Source organism: Tupaia chinensis, unplaced genomic scaffold (genome assembly GCF_000334495.1).
Source record: "Tupaia chinensis unplaced genomic scaffold, TupChi_1.0 Scaffold000007_1, whole genome shotgun sequence".
Lineage (NCBI taxonomy): Eukaryota > Metazoa > Chordata > Mammalia > Scandentia > Tupaiidae > Tupaia > Tupaia belangeri.
This window is the reverse complement of record NW_006159436.1, coordinates 3,489,049-3,507,888: the sequence shown is the minus strand read 5'-3', so window position 1 is coordinate 3,507,888 and position 18,840 is coordinate 3,489,049. Positions and strand designations below refer to the sequence as shown.

Below are 18,840 nucleotides of genomic sequence, written 5' to 3'. Positions count from 1 at the left end.
AAAAAAAAAGAAAGAAAGAAAGAAAGAAAGAAAAAAAGAAAGAAAGAAAGAAAGAAAGAAAGGTGTGCTTGATGGCCTTTCTGAGCAACTGCTGGCCCAAATTCACTCACTTTTCCAAGCAGAGTCAGTGGTGTTTGTGGAGATACTTCTCAGAAAAGAAGCCCATGAACTAAAGTCAGAATGATGAATCCTATCACCAAATATTTTTCTAGAATGATATTTCCAGAATTTGGCATAAAAGGCAAATACCTCTAGCCTAAGGAAAACTGCAACTATAATTTTTGTCTTCTTGGGTTAGGTCAACAATGTGGGGAAAACTTTATCTAGTTTTAAAAATTAGTTATTTAATTTTATTTATTATTATTTTCAAAAATTTCTTATAGGACATGTGCATTTACCAGAAAGAGACAGAGTAAGAAAGCCAGCCATCAGGCTCGGGATCAAACTGTGGTCAGCCGTGTGGGAGTCCAGTGTCTTAACCACCACACCACCTGCCAGCCCCTTCACTGTAGAGAGAACTTTAAGTCCCACTAAAGTGAACTGGGAGAACACAGATTGTGTTTAGATAATAGCTAAACAATACTCTGTAATCTTGTGACTGCCTCCATGATCAGAATGTTTTCTTGTGGCGACACGAGGCAGGCCCCATGTCCTCACAGGTGTCCTCTCGTGTGACGAGCAGCCCATAGGATGTGCTTTAGTGCATTTTCATTTTGCCAACAACAACAACTGAGAATGGGCACACTGAAGAGGATTTACTTGCAGAACTCACAATTCCAGTGGCTGGAAGGTCCAAAGGCATAGGCTGGATGGCAGCATGGCAGAGGGCAGGATCTTGAGCAGAGCACCCATCCATCTATTTCTGTGACTCATTTCCTCTACTTATATAGCCACCAGAACTCAATCACAGGAGCCCCGCTCTAATCACATTAGCACACTCAAAAGCCCCAGTCTGGGACATTATGAAGGGATTAAGTTTTCACTTAACACCTTTACAATGCAATCAAGTCCAAACACATGAATTTCTGGGGGACATCCAAATTCAGACACATAAACCTGTGGGAGACAAGCCATTATCCAAACCACAACAGCATGCTAAATTGTATCTTGGAAACTCATCCTGCAGTGGACTCAATGATGAACCGCCCAGCACCCTAAAGTAATGAAGGACTTTCTTCCCAGGTACTGGGACAGTGGCAACAGACAGTCAACTGCCTGTCCCCTCAGAAAGCAGGAAATCACCCCCCAGGGGGGATGGCCACGCCGCAATCCCTTCTCCTCCGTTCTCCTCTCGGGATCTTGGGCATGCACGTACACGCACCCAGCGTGAATTTAAGCCACCAGGTCCGGGACTCAAACTGTGGTTGACTATGTGGGTCCCGTCCAGTGACATAGCCATTACGCTAACTGCTGGTCCCTGGAAGCATGTATTTCAAGAGCTAAAGGTCCAGGGACGAAGTGGACAGAGATGCAAGTGGGTCAGTTCACTTAGGACAATGGAATTGAGCTTGAATTACAGCTATTTATATGTGTCTTTTCTCCCTGTAAGTGCATGAGACTAGGATCTGGGTCAATGTCTTATTGATGCCACCATAGCTCTGATTCAGTGACTGGCACATGACAAGGCCTCAGCTCATGGTGTGGCATCGACAAATGCCAGCTTTGTCCTGTTGTGATACTGTGTTGAGCAGAGAACTAAAGGCACCAGAGTGTGGCTGGCATGTTCCTGGACATCTTGATTTGCCAGTGTGAGCAATCTTGCAGTTCACTGGGTAGAGGATGTTTCTTGAGTCAATAGTGTGCGTGAACACAGGCTGGAGAAAGCTCTTTAAAGTGTAACATAAAGACTGGGACTAGCAGTTAACGTAATGGCTATGTCGCTGGACTCCCACGTAGTCAACCGTGGTTCGAGTCCTGGACCTGGTGGCTTAAACTCACACAGGGCGCATGTGCGTGCATGCCCAAGATCCCAAGAGGAGAATGGAGGAGAAGGGATTGAGGTGTGACCACCCCCCTGGGGGGGTGATTTCTTGCTTTCTGTCTCTCTGTCTCTCTCTGTCTGTCTGGCGAGTGCACGCGCCCTATAGCAAAACAAACAAACAAACAAACAAAACAAAACAAAACAAAAACCTCTCAAAAAAAAAGTGTAACATAAAGACTGACACAATTGGAGTGGCAGGTGGCATGGTGGTTAGGGTGCTGGACTCCCACATGGTCAACTATGATTCAAATCCCAGACCTGGCGGTTTGCTTTCTGTCTCTCTCATCAAATTAAAAAATAATAATACTAAGTAAAATTAAAACAATTATGTTTTAAAAACTGACAAAATTATTATTTTTTTACAAGTTTATTTATTCACTTATCTCTCCTGAGAGAGAGAGAGAGGCAGGTGTCCCCAGCAGGGTTCCCATGCTGTGATCCACTCCTTAGTCTCAGCCAGCTGGAACCACAGGTGTGCATGTGCCCAATATGCTCAGGGAGTCCTGGACTGCAAACTTACAACCTCCCTCATGTGGGTCCAGTTGTGTTACTGGTACACTATTATCCAGCCCCCCGCAAAATGATCATTCTTGGAGCTGGAATATGGGCCCATAGAGGCTCATTATGCTCTTTTTTTCCTGCTTACTTTTTCTCTAAAATAAAGTTTAAAAAGGGTTCTATGAGCAGAGTTGAGCCCCTCATAGCATCATAGCACAGCAGACACCAAAAAGAGAGAAATCCTTGGAAACCGTTGAGTCCACATCAGGTTAGAAAGGATGGAGACTAATAACACAGCTCCTGCCTGTAACTTAATGAGAGAACATCTGTGAAAGTGCTTTGTAAACTGTGAAGCTTTGCCTACCCATTAGGGATTATTCCTCAGTTATTAATACAAACATTTCCTCAGGAGTTAGGCTTATTTCCAATCTTTTGTGTAATAAAGGAGATGAATGCCCTTCCCCTCTGGAATCTTCACCCATGAAGCAACTCCCCTTGATGCACCTTCCCTTGACATCCTGGTTTCATATGCATTAGTTTACTTCTCTCTCTGCCCCTCCTATGCAGACGCTGAAGGACGCCAGTGATAATGCACGCAAGGACTTCCATCGTGAGGCTGAGCTGCTGACTAATCTCCAACATGAGCACATCGTCAAGTTTTATGGTGTCTGTGTGGAAGGCGACCCGCTCATCATGGTCTTTGAGTACATGAAGCATGGGGACCTCAACAAGTTCCTCAGGTACAGCAAGTGGCAGGACAAGGGAAGGGTGAGCTCAAGGGAACGGACCTCAGGGCTCAGATAGCCCAAAGGCAAGAATGAGGGGTCCCTGAGAAGGGTTTAGGAATCTCTAGAACAGTTTTTCCTGGAAACTATACCAATGCATGCTAGAGAAAGGAACAAGGAGAAAGAAGGGATACATCTTTCTGCTTTGTTGTTGTTGTTCTTGTTTTATAATCAACTCATTCTACATACTGTGATGCTAATAACTCAACCCAATTCAACTTGCATTTATTGAGTACATGTTACAGAAAGTCGTTTGTCACATGTACCTTTGAGATAGGCCTTAGAGGATCTATAGGAGTTTGCCACGTAGATAAGAGAAGATCATTAGTCAAGGTAAAGGAAACCCTGAAAGCTTATACATCAAGGTTACACAGGGAAACGTTTGGTCAGTGAGAGTGATGAGTCTGAGGTTGCCAGAGTGAACTAAACCAGGGGAAAGAAAAGTAGAAAAATAGTTGAAGGAGTCAAGGCTGGGAGAGTGGGTACTTGGATGTTATTCTGAAGATGTAAAGAATAACCAGGAGGCCAGTAGTTCAGAGGATCTACAGTGGAAAAAACAGAATCTAAAATATAGAAACTTTAGAATGAAGGAGGTAAAACATGTGCCACGACAGGGGCACTAAAGACTCAGATCCTGAGATCATGAAAATATGGACACTTTCAACTTGAAAGGTTTTGTGGTAAGCAGGATCTGTAGAAGATGAAGTAGGGCCAGCAGGTGGTATAGTGGCTAAGGCACTGGATGCCCACAGGAATGATTCAAGTCCTGGACCCAGTGACTTGAAATTCATGTCAGGTGCATGTGTGTGTGTGCCCAAAATCTCAGGAGGAGACTGGAGAAGAGATTGTGGAGTGACTATCCCCCCAGGCGGTCATTTCTCACTTTCCCTTTCTCTGTCTCTGGTGACCACACAGGCCCTATGGCAAAAACCTTAAAAGAAGAAGACAATGACAGCGATGATGGTGATGGCAGCAAGACACAGAAAGAAAATTGTTAAATATAAATAGGAGTCACTGGATTATTAAATATTGTCTCACTGCATTTCTAGCATAGATCTAATTGGGTTTTAGTTTAGTGATGGCTTCTCAAGAAGACCCCTCCCTCAAGTGTTGGGTACAAGGAGCTGGAAGGAGCACAAACTAGAACAAGTGACAAATGTCTTAGAGTAAGCATAATCCAGTAGGAAAAGTAAAGCTGCTTGAAAAAGTGAAGCCAACTCATATGTTAGGAAGAGTCAACATGGAATGAGAATACAAGTAGGATTTTTGGGGGCTTCCAGACAGAACTGGTATTAACTTTCAGCTTTGGCACTTACTAGCTGAGTGACCTCAGGCAAGTGTCTTAGCTGTTCTGGTAAGAATATTGAGTTGCATGGTAGGCATGAGGACTGCACTAGAGTAAGTTATAGAAAGCTCTTGCCATAGGAGTGAGAAGGATATATTCAATAAGCAGACACTTGACTTCCTCTAGTAATAATTTCAACGGGTAAACAAGCAACCTTGGTAAGAGAAATCACAAGGAGAGCCAAGCTTGGTAAGATGAAGTTGGTAGCCAGGCTGCTTCAGCCCATCGTGGGTGGACTGGTGCTCCTTACATGGGTCTCCAAACCACTTCCTTTAGTTACCTCTACTCTCAGATCAGTCTGAGTTAGAGTCTTGCTAAGTCTTGTCTGGCTTTCACATGTTATTCTCTTTAAAGTTAAGCTGTCTCTCTGTTTTCCAGAGATTGGCAAATTTGCCGCCTGTGACATCTTGGTAGATAGCGCTACAACTTAGGAGAAAACGAAAAGGTGTTTGAGGCAACTGCTCATCTGCCTTTGCTGGCCTCAGTTTTCTTAGCTGTAAAAGGAATATAAAGACATCCATGTCCGGACTAGTGTGATTGAAAGATAGTAAGTTTTGTCCCCACATTTTTCTCTTCACTTTGGTTAAGAGATTAGAAATCCTGGGGAAGTGGCCCCTTTTCTGTAACACTGAGGCCTTTCCCTCTTGCTCTCTGTTTCACTGGCACTGAGAAGGGCTTTGCACAGAAATTAGTCCCAGTTAGTTTCATGTGTACATTAGAAGATTGACACTGTGCAGTTTAAGGTATCAGAATCAGTCAGTCACTGTAAGAACAGCAGAAAGTGGAAAGCACACTAGATTTCTATTTATTTATTTATTTATTTATTTTTTAGGTTTTTGTCGTAGGGCCTATGTGCTCACTGGAGAGAGACAGAGACAGAGAGAAAATGAGAAATTACCTCCTCCCCCCACCCCCTGAGGGGATGACCATACCACAATCCCTTCTTTTCCATACTCCTCCTGAGCTTTTAGGCCCACATGCACATGTACCTAGTGTAATTTTCAAGCTGCCAGGTCCAGGACCTGAACCATGGTTTGCCATGTGGAATCTAGCATCTTAACCATCATGCCACCTGCTGACGCTACACTGTAGATTTTAGAAATGTCATCGCGTGTTTGGTTTCATCTGGATCAGTTTTACCATCTCAAGCTGCCTCACGGACACACGAGCAATGTTTCTCCTTTGCTGAGTGGATCCCCCTTCTTTGCTTTTCTTACAATTGCTTGTGTGTGAGGAAATACCAGGTGATATTAGGAACATCACCTGGAGTGGCCAACCTGCAACGTTCTTAGACAACCCTAACACATTATTCTAAGTCAACAAAATGTGTGTGCTCTCGGAAGGACAGGGGGCAGGAGGAACTTCTGCTCATTGTCTGCCAGACCTAAGTTAAAAGAAAGGAAAACAGTTGAATTTGGTTCAGAGGGAATAGTTCACCTTATTCCCATGCTCTAGGCATCTTCCCTAATTCAAAATGGTGCTTTCCAAACACTGTAGCATAATGAATCCAAAAGCACTCACCTGGATACAATGAAATGCTTCTGTGAGCTCAGATTATGTGTGTGTGTGTGTGTGTGTGTGTGTTCCAACTTGATTCTTTCACTTTCCTGCTTGATCAGCCTCTCTTCAGCACTCCTTCCTGCCTTCTGGAAGGAAAAGCCACCTGGCTGTCCTTTGGCATCTTGTACAGGGTGTGAAGCCACTGGAAACCTACCCTCCTTGATTTCATATTCTGTTAAATTCTGGGAACAAGAGTTCGCAATGCCAAGAATCAGGTGCATTAACATTCTGCAAATATAGGCTGTTCTCTTTCTGGAAGGGAACCAAATACTTAGCTGCCATGAAAGGTTCACAAATGTCATTGTTGCTGCCCTAAGGCAGAGATGTGTCTTCTCTTATCTTCCCCCATTTTTTATTCATCCAAACACCGTATGTTGGACACCAGGTTAACCAGGTCCTATGCTAGGTGGAGTGGGAAATGAGGAGTAATACAAAGACTGCTTTCAAGGGGGTCACAGTTTCTCCTCTTAGAACCTGTCTAGAGTTCCCTTTTATAAGCAGAATGATAAGTGAATATTTTTTTCAAGTGATAACAACTAATATTTATGGAGCCTTTCAAAGCATTTTAAATGTTTTAACTTGCCGGAACCTAATAAATGATTATTGCTATTATTCTCATGTTACAATTGGAGAAATTGAGGCACAGAGTTGGTGGGTGACTGAGATAGGATTCCAACCCATACTCCCTGGCTGCAAAGCTCATTGTCTTAACCAATAGACAATCCTTCCTGATGAGGCAGCTGTTTACAACTCAAGACAAGGTGTATGTGGTGGTTAAGGTGCTAGACTCCCACATAGTGGATCAAGATTTGAGTCCCAGACCTGGTGGCTTGAAAATCACACTGGCATGCCTGTGTATGTGCCCAAAATCCTGAGAGGAGACTGGAGAAGGGATTACAATGCAGCCATTCCACTGAGGGGAAATTTCTCATTTCCTCTTTCTGTCTTTCTTTGGCACACGTCCTATCACAAAAACCCAAAAAGCAAAAGAAAAAACTAACAAATAACTCATGACAAAACTAGCATGAATGGAATTTCCAGAGCTGGGCAGTGTGGTGAAGTTGAAGAGATGAGGAACGTTGAACAATTTCCCAGTCAGGTCCTGTCAACATTCTCTCTAAACCGCAGTGCTAATGATGCTTTTTCACCTCTTCAGGAATGTTCTCCTAGAAGAGGTGAAATACCATTTTGTTTCTAAGAACTGTAGGGGTGTTCAGGGAGTAAAAGCAGAGGGTTGCTGTGCTAACTTCATGCTGCTACTCTGAGAACTTGTTTAGAAGACTCATCTACCTTCTTTGAATAGACAAATTTTCTGTTCCAAGAAAGCATTCAAAGCATCCATTGAAGAGTCTTCCTCAAGGCTGGACCTGTGGCCTGTGGTTAAGGGAGCTGAATCCCACATGGCCTACCATGGTTTAAATACCAACTCTGGGGCTTGAAAAACACACTGGGTGCATCTGCACCTGTGCCCCAAATCCTGATAGGATGAGAAAATGAAGGAGAAGGAATTGTGTGATCACTCGCCATTGAGGGTCTCTCTCTCTCTCTCCCTGTGTCTCTGTTTCTTGCTGGTTAGTGCATATGGCCCTTGGCAAATAAAAAATAATAAAATAAAAAAGAAGCCAGAAACAAGGAGGGGACATGACTAAAAATGCAGGAGTTCCCTTAGCCTACATGTGCTAATGTAAAGTAGCAGGCATCTGAGAGCCACCAGCTTCTTAGTGCCCACAGAACGGAAGACTAGGGGACAAGATTTTCACAAAAATGGCCTTTAGCACTGGCATCTAAATCTTCCTCTGCCCAGGAGCTTTGTTTTCAATAGATACCTAAAGTAGTCCAGATTTTTGGGGTCAAAATAAGGCTGGGGCCAGTCAACGACTTATTTTACTCTTTAACCACATCTGAAAGCCTGAATCCTGGCCTGGAATCTCTCACTCTTTATTTTGGGTTTCCCGTTGCTGATGTGTACTCCTTCATCATTCATCCTTCTCCTGTTGAGACCACAGTGGAGTTAAGTAAAAAGAGCGAAAATACTGTCACTTCCCTGTCCTCTCAGTGCTGGAAAGGGTTGGGCTTGGTTAACCTTTAGTGAGGTGGAATCTTGAAGATCCCTATTATAGGTCAGTTTCCAAAAAGAACGTGCAGAGGATCTGTTGTGTTTTCATGTCACTTCTCCATTTCTTTTTCAAACAGAGCATTTGCGTGCAAAGTCTTTATTTCTGGCTTCCCTAAGAAAAGCCATGAGTCTCAATTCTTCCTCACCTCAATGCCCATAGGAAGTTACAATATCTTCATTTTATAAAATGAGGAAACAGGCCCAGAAAGGTTTTGTAACTCACCTGAGGTCACACAACTGATGTGAATTCAAATTCAGCTTATACCCAAGAGCTTTGGCCACTGTACTATAGTTGTCTTATCTCTTGGAAGAGATATTGAGCTAAAGAAAGACTCATTGGATTCTACCAGGATTGTTCTTCAGTGTGAAAACACGTAGTTGGAGGCGATGGTTTCAGGATTTACTTTGTGGCAAAACAAGAAACTTCTTCTTAGACAACATTTAAATCTAGATATCTAGAAACAGCGATTTTTCTGGCATAATATCCCTTTGTGTAAGGGGATGTCACAAAGTTCATGGAAAATGCATTTTATGGAAAGAAAAAAAAACAACAACTATGCATGAATTTCCAAAAACAGTTTTGGACCAGAACAAACTTGTACTTTAATTGCAATTTTTCCAGAAATGTTTTGAAGTCCCTTTTGTATTTTTGACTAATAAGGAAATTGCAGTTTAAAAAAGTTAGAAGCCTTCCCCAAATCATGGAGCTGGATCCTGGGAGAATGAGGAGACCTCCCACTTCTCATCCAGTGTTCATTCCCTAAGAACACCAGAATGAGAGAGGTCTGGCAACAACATGCTTTGGAAATTGAGAAAAGAAAGAAGCACTGTGGGCCGGGGCCTGGATGGAAGCAGGGACTGCCTGAGTTTGAATAAGCATCAGAAAGGAGAAGGAAGGGCGAGCCAGGGGTGCAAAAATGTGACACCACGTTCTCTTGCATAATTCTGGCTCTCTCACTTTCAACTGCTCACACAGTTCTGAAACCCTGCAGATGGGGTCACCCACATTAAAAACTCACTTTAAATCCTCTTTATTTATTCCAAATGTTTCAAATGTCTTGAAAACTGCCTTCCCTTCCCTTCTTTGCCTTTGCAAGGGAGACATCCTTTGACCATGCCATGGCAGAGGCCAGCAGCCAACTGTGCCTTCATTCCTTGCCCTGCAGCGCCCCCTCAGGCCATCAGGGGCAGTAATGCCAATCTTGGCTCACAAGGCAGATTCCGCAACCTGGACTCCCTTGCTGGATGGCAGCTTCCTGAGATTGGTAGCCTTCCCTCCCTGAAGCACACATGCTGCTGAGATTCCTTAAGTCATCACACAGCTGGGAAAAGGCCAGATGTTTAAGACAGAAATAAAAGAAAATGTAAAAATATGCCACCCTTTCCTCATTCTGTAAAAAATAAACTTTCCATAGCAAAAGATTAAACATGTGACTCAAAGGAACTCTTCTGTATGTTGGCCAGTGCGTGTGTTGAGCTGAAGGACAAGGGGAGGGGTGTGCAGAAGAAAATGGTATGTCTCATGGGGAATGGATGTCTAGGCAGAGAAGGCCCTGGAACAAAGCTAAACTGGGCTGGAGGGAATCAAAGGTGGCTTGAAAACCATGCAATCCACAGATCTGGCCGAGAATCCCACTATCCCACCAGGGAGCTATGACCCATCCCTCCAGGAGAGCTGGCCTCTGCCCCAGCATTTAGTTTTTGTGGGCCTCAGTCAGCTACTTCTTCTAGTCAGGGCTCTGGCCTATGCCTGGCCTTAGCAGAGTTATAGATCCCCTAAAACATTAGTGAATGGGGTGCAGGGATACCACTCAGGTCCCAGTGGCCCTGTGGATTCCAGACTCTGGAAATGAAGCAGCTTTTTTACCTCCATTTTAGCACCAGCGGCTGAAAGGGTAAGGGAGGGTTCTGAGGAGAGAAGAACATAGGTTCCAGCTCATCCTCCTTGTCTTCCTTTAGGGCGCACGGACCCGATGCAGTGCTGATGGCCGAAGGCAACCCGCCAACTGAGCTGACGCAGTCGCAGATGCTGCACATTGCCCAGCAGATCGCCGCGGGCATGGTCTACCTGGCGTCCCAGCACTTTGTGCACCGCGACCTGGCTACCCGGAACTGTCTGGTAGGGGAGAACCTCCTGGTGAAGATCGGGGACTTTGGGATGTCCCGGGACGTATACAGCACTGACTACTACAGGGTGAGTAGCTGCGCGCACTGGAGCAGACCTCAGGGCTCTGTTGCCTTGGGAGTCCCTTGCAGTACTTGTTTGTGGTGGCCGCCATAATAAAATATCATTGACCAGGCAACCTAAACAACAGAAATTTATTTCCCATGGTTATGGAGGATAGAAGTCCAAGATGAAGGTATAAGCAGGTTTGGTTTCTTCTTAGGCCTCTCTTCTTGGTATAGAGGTGGCTGCCTTCTTAATGTGTCCTCATGTTTGTTTTTGTTTGTTTTGTTTTTATACCTGCACGGACTCCTAGTGTCTCTCCTTATGTCCAAATTTCCTCTTCTTATAAGAACATGTCAGACTGGATTAGAGGCCATCTTAATGGTTTTGTTTTAACTCAATCACTTCTTGAAAGTCTTGTCTCCAAATACAGTCACATTCTGAGGGATGAGATCTTCAATATGTGAGTTTTGGGGGACAGTTTACCTGATAATACTCATCCTGTTCCTTTCGTAGCTATCCAGTGATATCTCCAAGAGAAAAGTTCCCAATATGATAATTCTTCCAGGAAAATTCTAGGGTGTTGGAGAATTCCTGTTGGGCATGAGGATAAAGAACACTGAGGTTTAGATTTGATTCTTTGAGGTTATGGATGGGACCTTTGCTTGAGATTTGAACTAAAGTGAACTTTCCTCATAAGTAATAAAACACTAGGTCTTGGAAGTTCTCTCACAGAACATCTTGGTTCAGACTTAGCTAGTAGCTTTCATAGTGTGTATGGAACTCTGTCCTGTCTACTTCTGAGGAATTATACCAGCTTTCCTGGTGTTTCTACCCTGAAAACCACTAAGGGATAGAGTTAAATAAAATAATTCAAATTCACTGATTACCTGGATTTTGACCCCTTTTATGTTAGACTTAGCTAAAAATCTTGGCACTTGGATATGAAAGAAAAGGAGTATTTTGAGAAACCTAGGAATCATAATTTTTAGAGCAAAGATTTAGTGTGCTGATTCACCATCTTGAAACTTTAACTTGATTTTTTTGTTTGTTTTGCTTAGTTTTTCAAAGTAAGAGAAAGAAGATAGAAGGAAAGGGTAAGATTTGCTACATGTTTAGTGCCTGAGAGGATAGAAAAATAGAACTTGACTAGCTTTCATAGTAAGGTAGGACTGGAGAAGATAATGCTTCTTCTCAACTTTGTCCTTCTTGTTATTATTTATTTTTGAGAGATGCCTTTTCAGTTTATTTCTTATACCCTTTTAATGCAGCCTCACTCACCTCCAATGTCTCCATGCTTTAGCACTGCCAATATTCCCAAAGATCCTACAGTTAACCTAAAAAAATGAGCCCATTTGTTTGGTGCATATTGTGTTGTTTCCTCCCTTGTCAACTACATAAGCACTATTCACATTTTGTATATTGTAAATAGAGATCAAATTGAAAAATTATTCTCCTGGATGCATTTCTAGGAAATGTGGGTATAGTGTCAACTTCAGGTATTCAAAGGAACTTGAAAGTGCTTATCTTAAGCATAGCAATAATTAGTTTGTTCCAGATATATAAAACGTGGGAAAGCGTTCACCTGTTAACAGATGCATCTCCTCTGTTAGTTCTTCCTTGGTGGAGGAGCGGTAGGATGTCTCCCTGTCTCAGGAGTCAAAGAAACACATGAGTACTTCTCTAAGAGTAAGCTTTGCTGATCTAATGAGCATCTAAGGAAGGAATACATGGCTTAAGCAATAGCTTTCTCTCTAACAGTAAGTTAATGAAGGTATCAAAGTTCCTGGCACAAAGTTGGTGCTCAATGTTGGAACCTATTTTTTAGTTATGTCAATAGAAATACACGTCATCCTAGGACTGAACTAGGTAGAACCTAACATCCTTCTCTATAAGAGTATCTAGAAAGTTAATTCACAGAAAAAATACTGGAAATCTCAACAATAAAAAGATAAGCACCCAATTAAAATGTAGACAAAGATTTTGAATAGATACTTCTCCAATGAAGAGACAAAATGGCCAATACATTCATGAAAAGATGCTCAATCTTTAGTCATTGGGAAATACAAAGAAAAACCACAGCGGGATGCCACTTCACACTCACTCAGATGGCTTTAACATAAAGGCACAATAACAAGGATTGGTGAGGATGTGGAGAAATTGAAACTTATACATTTCAGCGAGGAACGTATGATGGTACAGCTGCTTTGGGGGAACCTTTGGGTAATTCCTCAAAATGTTCAACATAGCATCACCATATAACTCAGCAATTTTACTTCTAGGCATATGCCCAAGAGACTTGAAATATATCTTCACACAAAAACTCATACACAGATATTCACAGAAGCATTATCCATAAGCTAAAAAGTGGAAACAATTTAAGTGTCCATTGGCCAATTAACAAATAAACAAAATGTGGTAATTCACATGATGGATTGTTATTATCCAGCAACAGAAAGGAATTTGGTAGTGATTCATGCTGTAATATGGTAAATCTTAAACACATCTGCTAAATGAAAGAAGCCAGATACAAAAGACAACATATTGTATGACTCTTTTTATAGGAAATGTCCAGAATAGGCACATCCATAGAGACAGGAAGTAGATTAATGGCTGCCAGGGGCTGAGGGGAAGGGAGATGCAGGAGTGACTTCTGGGAACGGAGTTTATTTTGGGGTAGTAAAAATGTTCTAGAATTATGTAGCAGTGACAATTGGGCAATGTTGTTAGTATGCTAAACACACACGTGCACTGAATCGTGCACTGTGAAAGACCATATCTATAATATGTGAATTGTATCTCGAAAGAAAAAAAAAAAAGACTAAAAAGAAAAACGATATCAATAATTATGAACTTAAGAAGTTAATATGGCATTTGCCATCTACCGTATCCTATTATGACATGTGTTTTGTTTTGTTTTGTTTTGTTTTGTTTGTATGACTCTTTTTATAGGAAATGTCCAGAATAGGCACATCCATAGAGACAGGAAGTAGATTAATGGCTGCCAGGGGCTGAGGGGAAGGGAGATGCAGGAGTGACTTCTGGGAACGGAGTTTATTTTGGGGTAGTAAAAATGTTCTAGAATTATGTAGCAGTGACAATTGGGCAATGTTGTTAGTATGCTAAACACACACGTGCACTGAATCGTGCACTGTGAAAGACCATATCTATAATATGTGAATTGTATCTCGAAAGAAAAAAAAAAAGACTAAAAAGAAAAACGATATCAATAATTATGAACTTAAGAAGTTAATATGGCATTTGCCATCTACCGTATCCTATTATTACATGTGTTTTGTTTTGTTTTGTTTTGTTTTGTTTTGTTTTGTTTTAAGTCTTCACTTAGGTGACAGGATTCTAAAGTACTTCCTTCTGAATCGACAGGAGGAAATAATGATACTCTGTTCCTTTAGTTGTAAATGTTTTTGGAACAATCCCAGTCATAAGAAGTGTGCTCCAGATGCCATACTCATTACTTCCCTGCTCCCCTCACTCTCCCTGCACCCCACCTTGTGGTTACTACTCACTCGCAGTTTCGGAGTTTATGTGTTTGTTCCTTTCTCCCACACAGAATAAGGAAAATAAGCCAGTCTGACATTGGCCTCTGTTATAGGTGGGAAAGGGTAGAAGAAAGTAGGGAAGTGAATAATGCAAAGTAGACAATCTGATGGCAACCTAGAGGAGGTGGGGGGGGAGACTTTACAAATTTTAGTTTGCCTTTAACATTTAAAATGTGGTCCACCTTTTGCTTTAATGACAGTGAGTATTTGTCATTATACAACTGGTTTTTGGATTTGGGATATTTTTTGCTTGTTGAAATAGTATATTGGGCCAACTCTGTGGCCTGGTGGTTAAGGAAACTGGATTCCACATGGCTGATTGAGTTTGAATCCACAGCTCTGGCAGCTTGAAAGCCATGCTGAATACATGTGCCTGCATGCCCAGAGTCCCTACGAGGTGGAGAAATGGAAGAGAAGGGAAGGGGTTGGAGCGTGACCTCTGGGGGGTGATTTCTCCCTCTTGCTCTGATGAGCACACACGCTCTTTAGCTGATAAGTAAATGACAAAAAGGAAATCGTCTATCACTGGGATCCGTATTAATGTGTCAAATGGACAAGCAGAAGTTGTTGCCCTGTTTTTACAGAACTCCAGTGTGTCGTGACTGTGTCTCAGACGCTGTTGCCTTCACATCTATTATCCTCTAATGATCATTTGCGAACATAGCCTTAAGCCTATTCTTATTATGTGTCTTTATCTTTTCTATCATTGTAGTCAGGGTAATGCGTTCTCCTTATAGCTCAGGTTTCTCACTGGTCAGCACCTTAATACATTCATCTCCATTATTTTTACCCCAATCTTTCCAGTAGTCTGCCTGGATTTCCAATACGAGGGGCTGCTACAGCTGATGAAAGTTGTCATCACCAATGTTTAAAGTCCCTTTGACGTTGTAATGGGGGAGGGTCTTTGTGTCAGCCAAGGTGACCTTATATGGAAGGATTGTGATTAGGCATGGGGTCTACTAAATTAAAGAGTAACATGTTACTCTTTAATTGAGACCCGAACCTGCTAGAAGCCTGAGTCTTCTGCTCATGGTAACTGTGAACAGCCTTGGGAGGTGGCCACAGCTCTGTGCTGTCTTGGCGGGAGGGGTAGGTGGCAGCTGTTCTTCTGTCATGGGGAAGCTGGCAGCACCAGGAAACAGCTCCTCCAGGCTTCCACCCTGTTGCAGCTGAGCTAATTATACCTTCCCAATGAAGGGAGAAATCGGAACACCACATTTGCATTGAAACCAGCCCGACATGGCAGGTCCAAAATTACTCTAGCATTTATGTTCTCTGAATTGTTTTAATTAGCAGCTCTGCAGTACCAGTCTTTTATTTAGTTTTTTATTCCTTCCCTCCACTGGCAAAACCTTACATTTAGGAAACATCTGAACCAGATTTCTATCACATTCTGCCTGTTTGAGACCTAGGATCTCACTCTACTTGGTCATTACTGTGCCACAGTGGATCCATTGAAATTTTTAAAATGTGTACTTTGGTGATTTTTCACTGTTTAGGTCAAACATGTGCTTAAAATGAATGTGATCTATTGATGAGTGGAGATCCACAAACATTTGAAATCCTAGCATTTAAATCTTGTTCTCCCATGGCCTTCCTTCCATGTTATGTTAGAGTGGTAGAATAATTCATTTAATTTATCTCCCACTTTAGAAGAATAGACAGATTGGTTTGTAGTAGACATTTAAAGCGGCCAATCACATAATTTGGCTAAGCAAGGCCATGGTCAGAATCCTAAAGGGTTAAAATGGTATCAACAATAAAGTTCAAGAAATCATCTTGGTGAGAAAAGATGTGTTGTACTGAAAGGAGCTGGTGTAACAAGTAACCAGAGGAGTGGATTTGAACTTGAGCACCTTTTACTTTACCCTGCCTTGGAATAAGAAGGTTGATGAACTAGAAGTCAAGTCCTGAGCCACAGAAGGGAAGGGAAGGTTCAGAAATAATTCAGCATTAACTATTATACTATGGTCTTTAAAAAGAATAAGCTTATCGTTAAGGAATATTTTCACATAATGTGAACATTTCTAGATAGATTTATGAATATGCAGATAGACTCATTCCACACATTTTTGTTAAAGCTTCTTTCTTTCTTTCATGAGTGATAGAAATCAGAAAGAGAGAGAGAGAGAGAGAGAGACTGGCTTAAAGCTTCTTTCTTTCTTTCATGAGTGATAGAAATGAGAAAGAGAGAGAGAGAGAGACTGGCACCCTCAGCAGAGTCTTCACACTGCAGACCACCTCCAACCCCAGCCATCCTGGATTGGAGACATGTGCATACCCAGGGTGTTCAGGGAGGTCCCTGGATGTGAACATAGTACCTTGGGTCATCCTTGCATAATGGTGCAATACTGCTGAGCTGCCATCTGGCCCCATACACAAATACTTTTAATGCCTTGCCATGTAGTATAACAATGTCATTCCCTTTACAAGGAGCAGCATAAATGACAATTCCAATTTCACCTCCTCCTCCTTGACTTCCTCTAAGCAGGGTAATTGCTCACAAATGTGTAATCCCTTAGTACTTCATATAAATGGGCATTACAGCATAGAACACTAGAACATGCAGCGTCATGGACATTGATTAGTGTCCATGTCTCTTTCACTGATGAGAGCAGACAGAAGACAGCTTTGTCCCTGCACAAGCTGGCACAGTACATGAGTCAGACTGTTTGATCAGTAAGTGATTGTTGAACAGGGTATTCACCAGTAAAGGCCTTTCTGAGTGTGTCTTTTTAGCCTTGTAGGTGAATATATTATAGAAGATACTTGGATTTGCATTTGGGTTTGGCTCTGAAGTTAGGCACACTGACTATAGACAGTAAAGCTAGGGATCAAGTCATTTCTTTTTTTTTTTAAGTATATATATTTATTTATTTGGCAAGGGCGGTGAAATAAATGGTAAAAGATCCTATAGGATCTTCATACTATGATTTACTCCCTGTCCCCAGACTTGGCCAGCTAGGATCATGGGCATGTGTGTCTGTGTGTACAGGGAGATCTCAGGATGTGAACCCAGGACCTTTACATTGGTTTCATCACTGGGGAGCACTGCATTACCACTGCACCACAGTAGCTGGGCTCAGATCACATCATTGCAGTAAATAGCCTAAGGCTAAAACTTATTTCCCCTTGTTATTATAGTAGGAAAACTTCCTCCGATAGTTAAGAAGAAGGAACCCTTGAAACCAGTCATGATCTCCATTTTTTTTTTTTTTTGAGAGGTTTTTTTGGAGAGGTTTTTCGCTATAGGGCGCGTGCACTCGCCAGACAGACAGAAAGAGACATAGAGACAGAAAGCGAGAAATCACCCCCCGGGGGGATGGTCATGCTGCAATCCCTTCTCCTCCATTCTCCTCTCGGGATCTTGGGCACGCACGCACACGTGCCCGGCGTGAGTTTTAAGCCACCAGGTCCGGGACGCGAGCCACGGTCGACTACGTGGGAGTCCAGCGACATAGCAATTACCCTAACTGCTGGTTCCCACGATCTCCATTTTAAAGAGCAACTCAATCCCTTCATGAAAGAAGGGGAATGTAATTTATATCATTAATTCTCAGTTACATATATAACTTCCTTATTTTCCCCATCACCATGTAATACTTACACTATGACTCTTAACTTTCACATGATCAATTATAGACCTTTCTCTTTGGACTCTTGATGAATGTGGCCTTGGAAACATAAGAAGCTGTTTACTTTATGAAATCATCTTCAATTCATGTTCCTTACAACAGTTAGAGAAAGCACAGTGCAGAGGAACCTGTCTGCCTGAGTGAAATCAGAACACTGAGTTCAGACTAATTCTATATTAAACTACATTTGCATAAATTGTTTCAAGACTTTTAGATTGATTTAATTTGTATTCAAGCCTTATGAAGAACCTTTTACTTATGTTTTAGAGATACAACAGGATGAGTGTGAAAATCCTTTCATTCATTCATTCATTCATTCATTTATTCAACACATACTCGCGAAATAACAACTAATTGCTAGCTGTTATAGTAGATAAAAAAAAAAAAAAGTTCCAGATGAAAAAGATACAAGAGCTGTACTTGGAGGAGTTCTTGGACATTCCAGTACAAGACGATCAATGACGTAAGAGAAATGCATACTGAGGACCCCAAAGAGGACTCCCCAACTCGCTCCCAAAAATAAGAGTAGGGATCACAGAGATGACATTTGAGCTGGCATGTAAGATATAAAACCCAAATTGTTCTGTTCAAGAAAGGTGTGGGCTGGGATGGAGTGAGGGGTATACAAAGTAGCATTTAAAGAGAAAGAGTCCTATCAGTCTCACAGTATATGGGGAGGGAGTGGGGACTCCACTGCCATGTGTATCTAAGGCTAACCAAGTAGGCTATTTAGGCTATTAGCTGATTTCACAGGAGCTTGTTTGGCATGCCAGACACTTCAGACTTGATTTTTTGGCAATGGGAGCCACTGAAAGTTTTTATACCAGGAAACAACCTGTCAGATTTCATTTCGTTATACAATATCATCTGTAAAACTAGATCTGCCCAACAGATTCCATTATTTCTACTCCTGCACATATCTGATTTGCCTAGAGTATCATCTCTCAGACTGGGTCCCTGAGCTGCCAAAGGTGTGCTTCAAGAAAAGAGATCTGTGATTATAACATGAGAATTCATTGCTCTTTTTGCAGAACTCTTTGGAGCATTTAATCTATTACTATACTTTGTGATCTCTTTTTTTTCCTTGTTTCTTTTTTTTTCATTTTATTTATTTATTTTTATATTCATTTTTTAATACATTCAATCACATTATTTAGCTTACAAGGGGATCATTTCAATATGTGAACATTTCC

General features: G+C 41.9%; 1 protein-coding gene across 1 annotated transcript in view; it reads left to right on the top strand.

Annotated features, from left to right (window-relative positions):
* LOC102468349 (BDNF/NT-3 growth factors receptor) overlaps positions 1–18,840 on the top strand; it is a 217,040-nt gene that overhangs the window by 119,342 nt on the left and 78,858 nt on the right. Inside the window, exons 4-5 of the mRNA XM_014591523.2 lie at positions 3,047–3,219; positions 10,245–10,479. Of these exons, the coding sequence (XP_014447009.1) occupies positions 3,047–3,219; positions 10,245–10,479 (408 nt within the window). The remainder of the gene's footprint in view (positions 1–3,046; positions 3,220–10,244; positions 10,480–18,840) is intronic.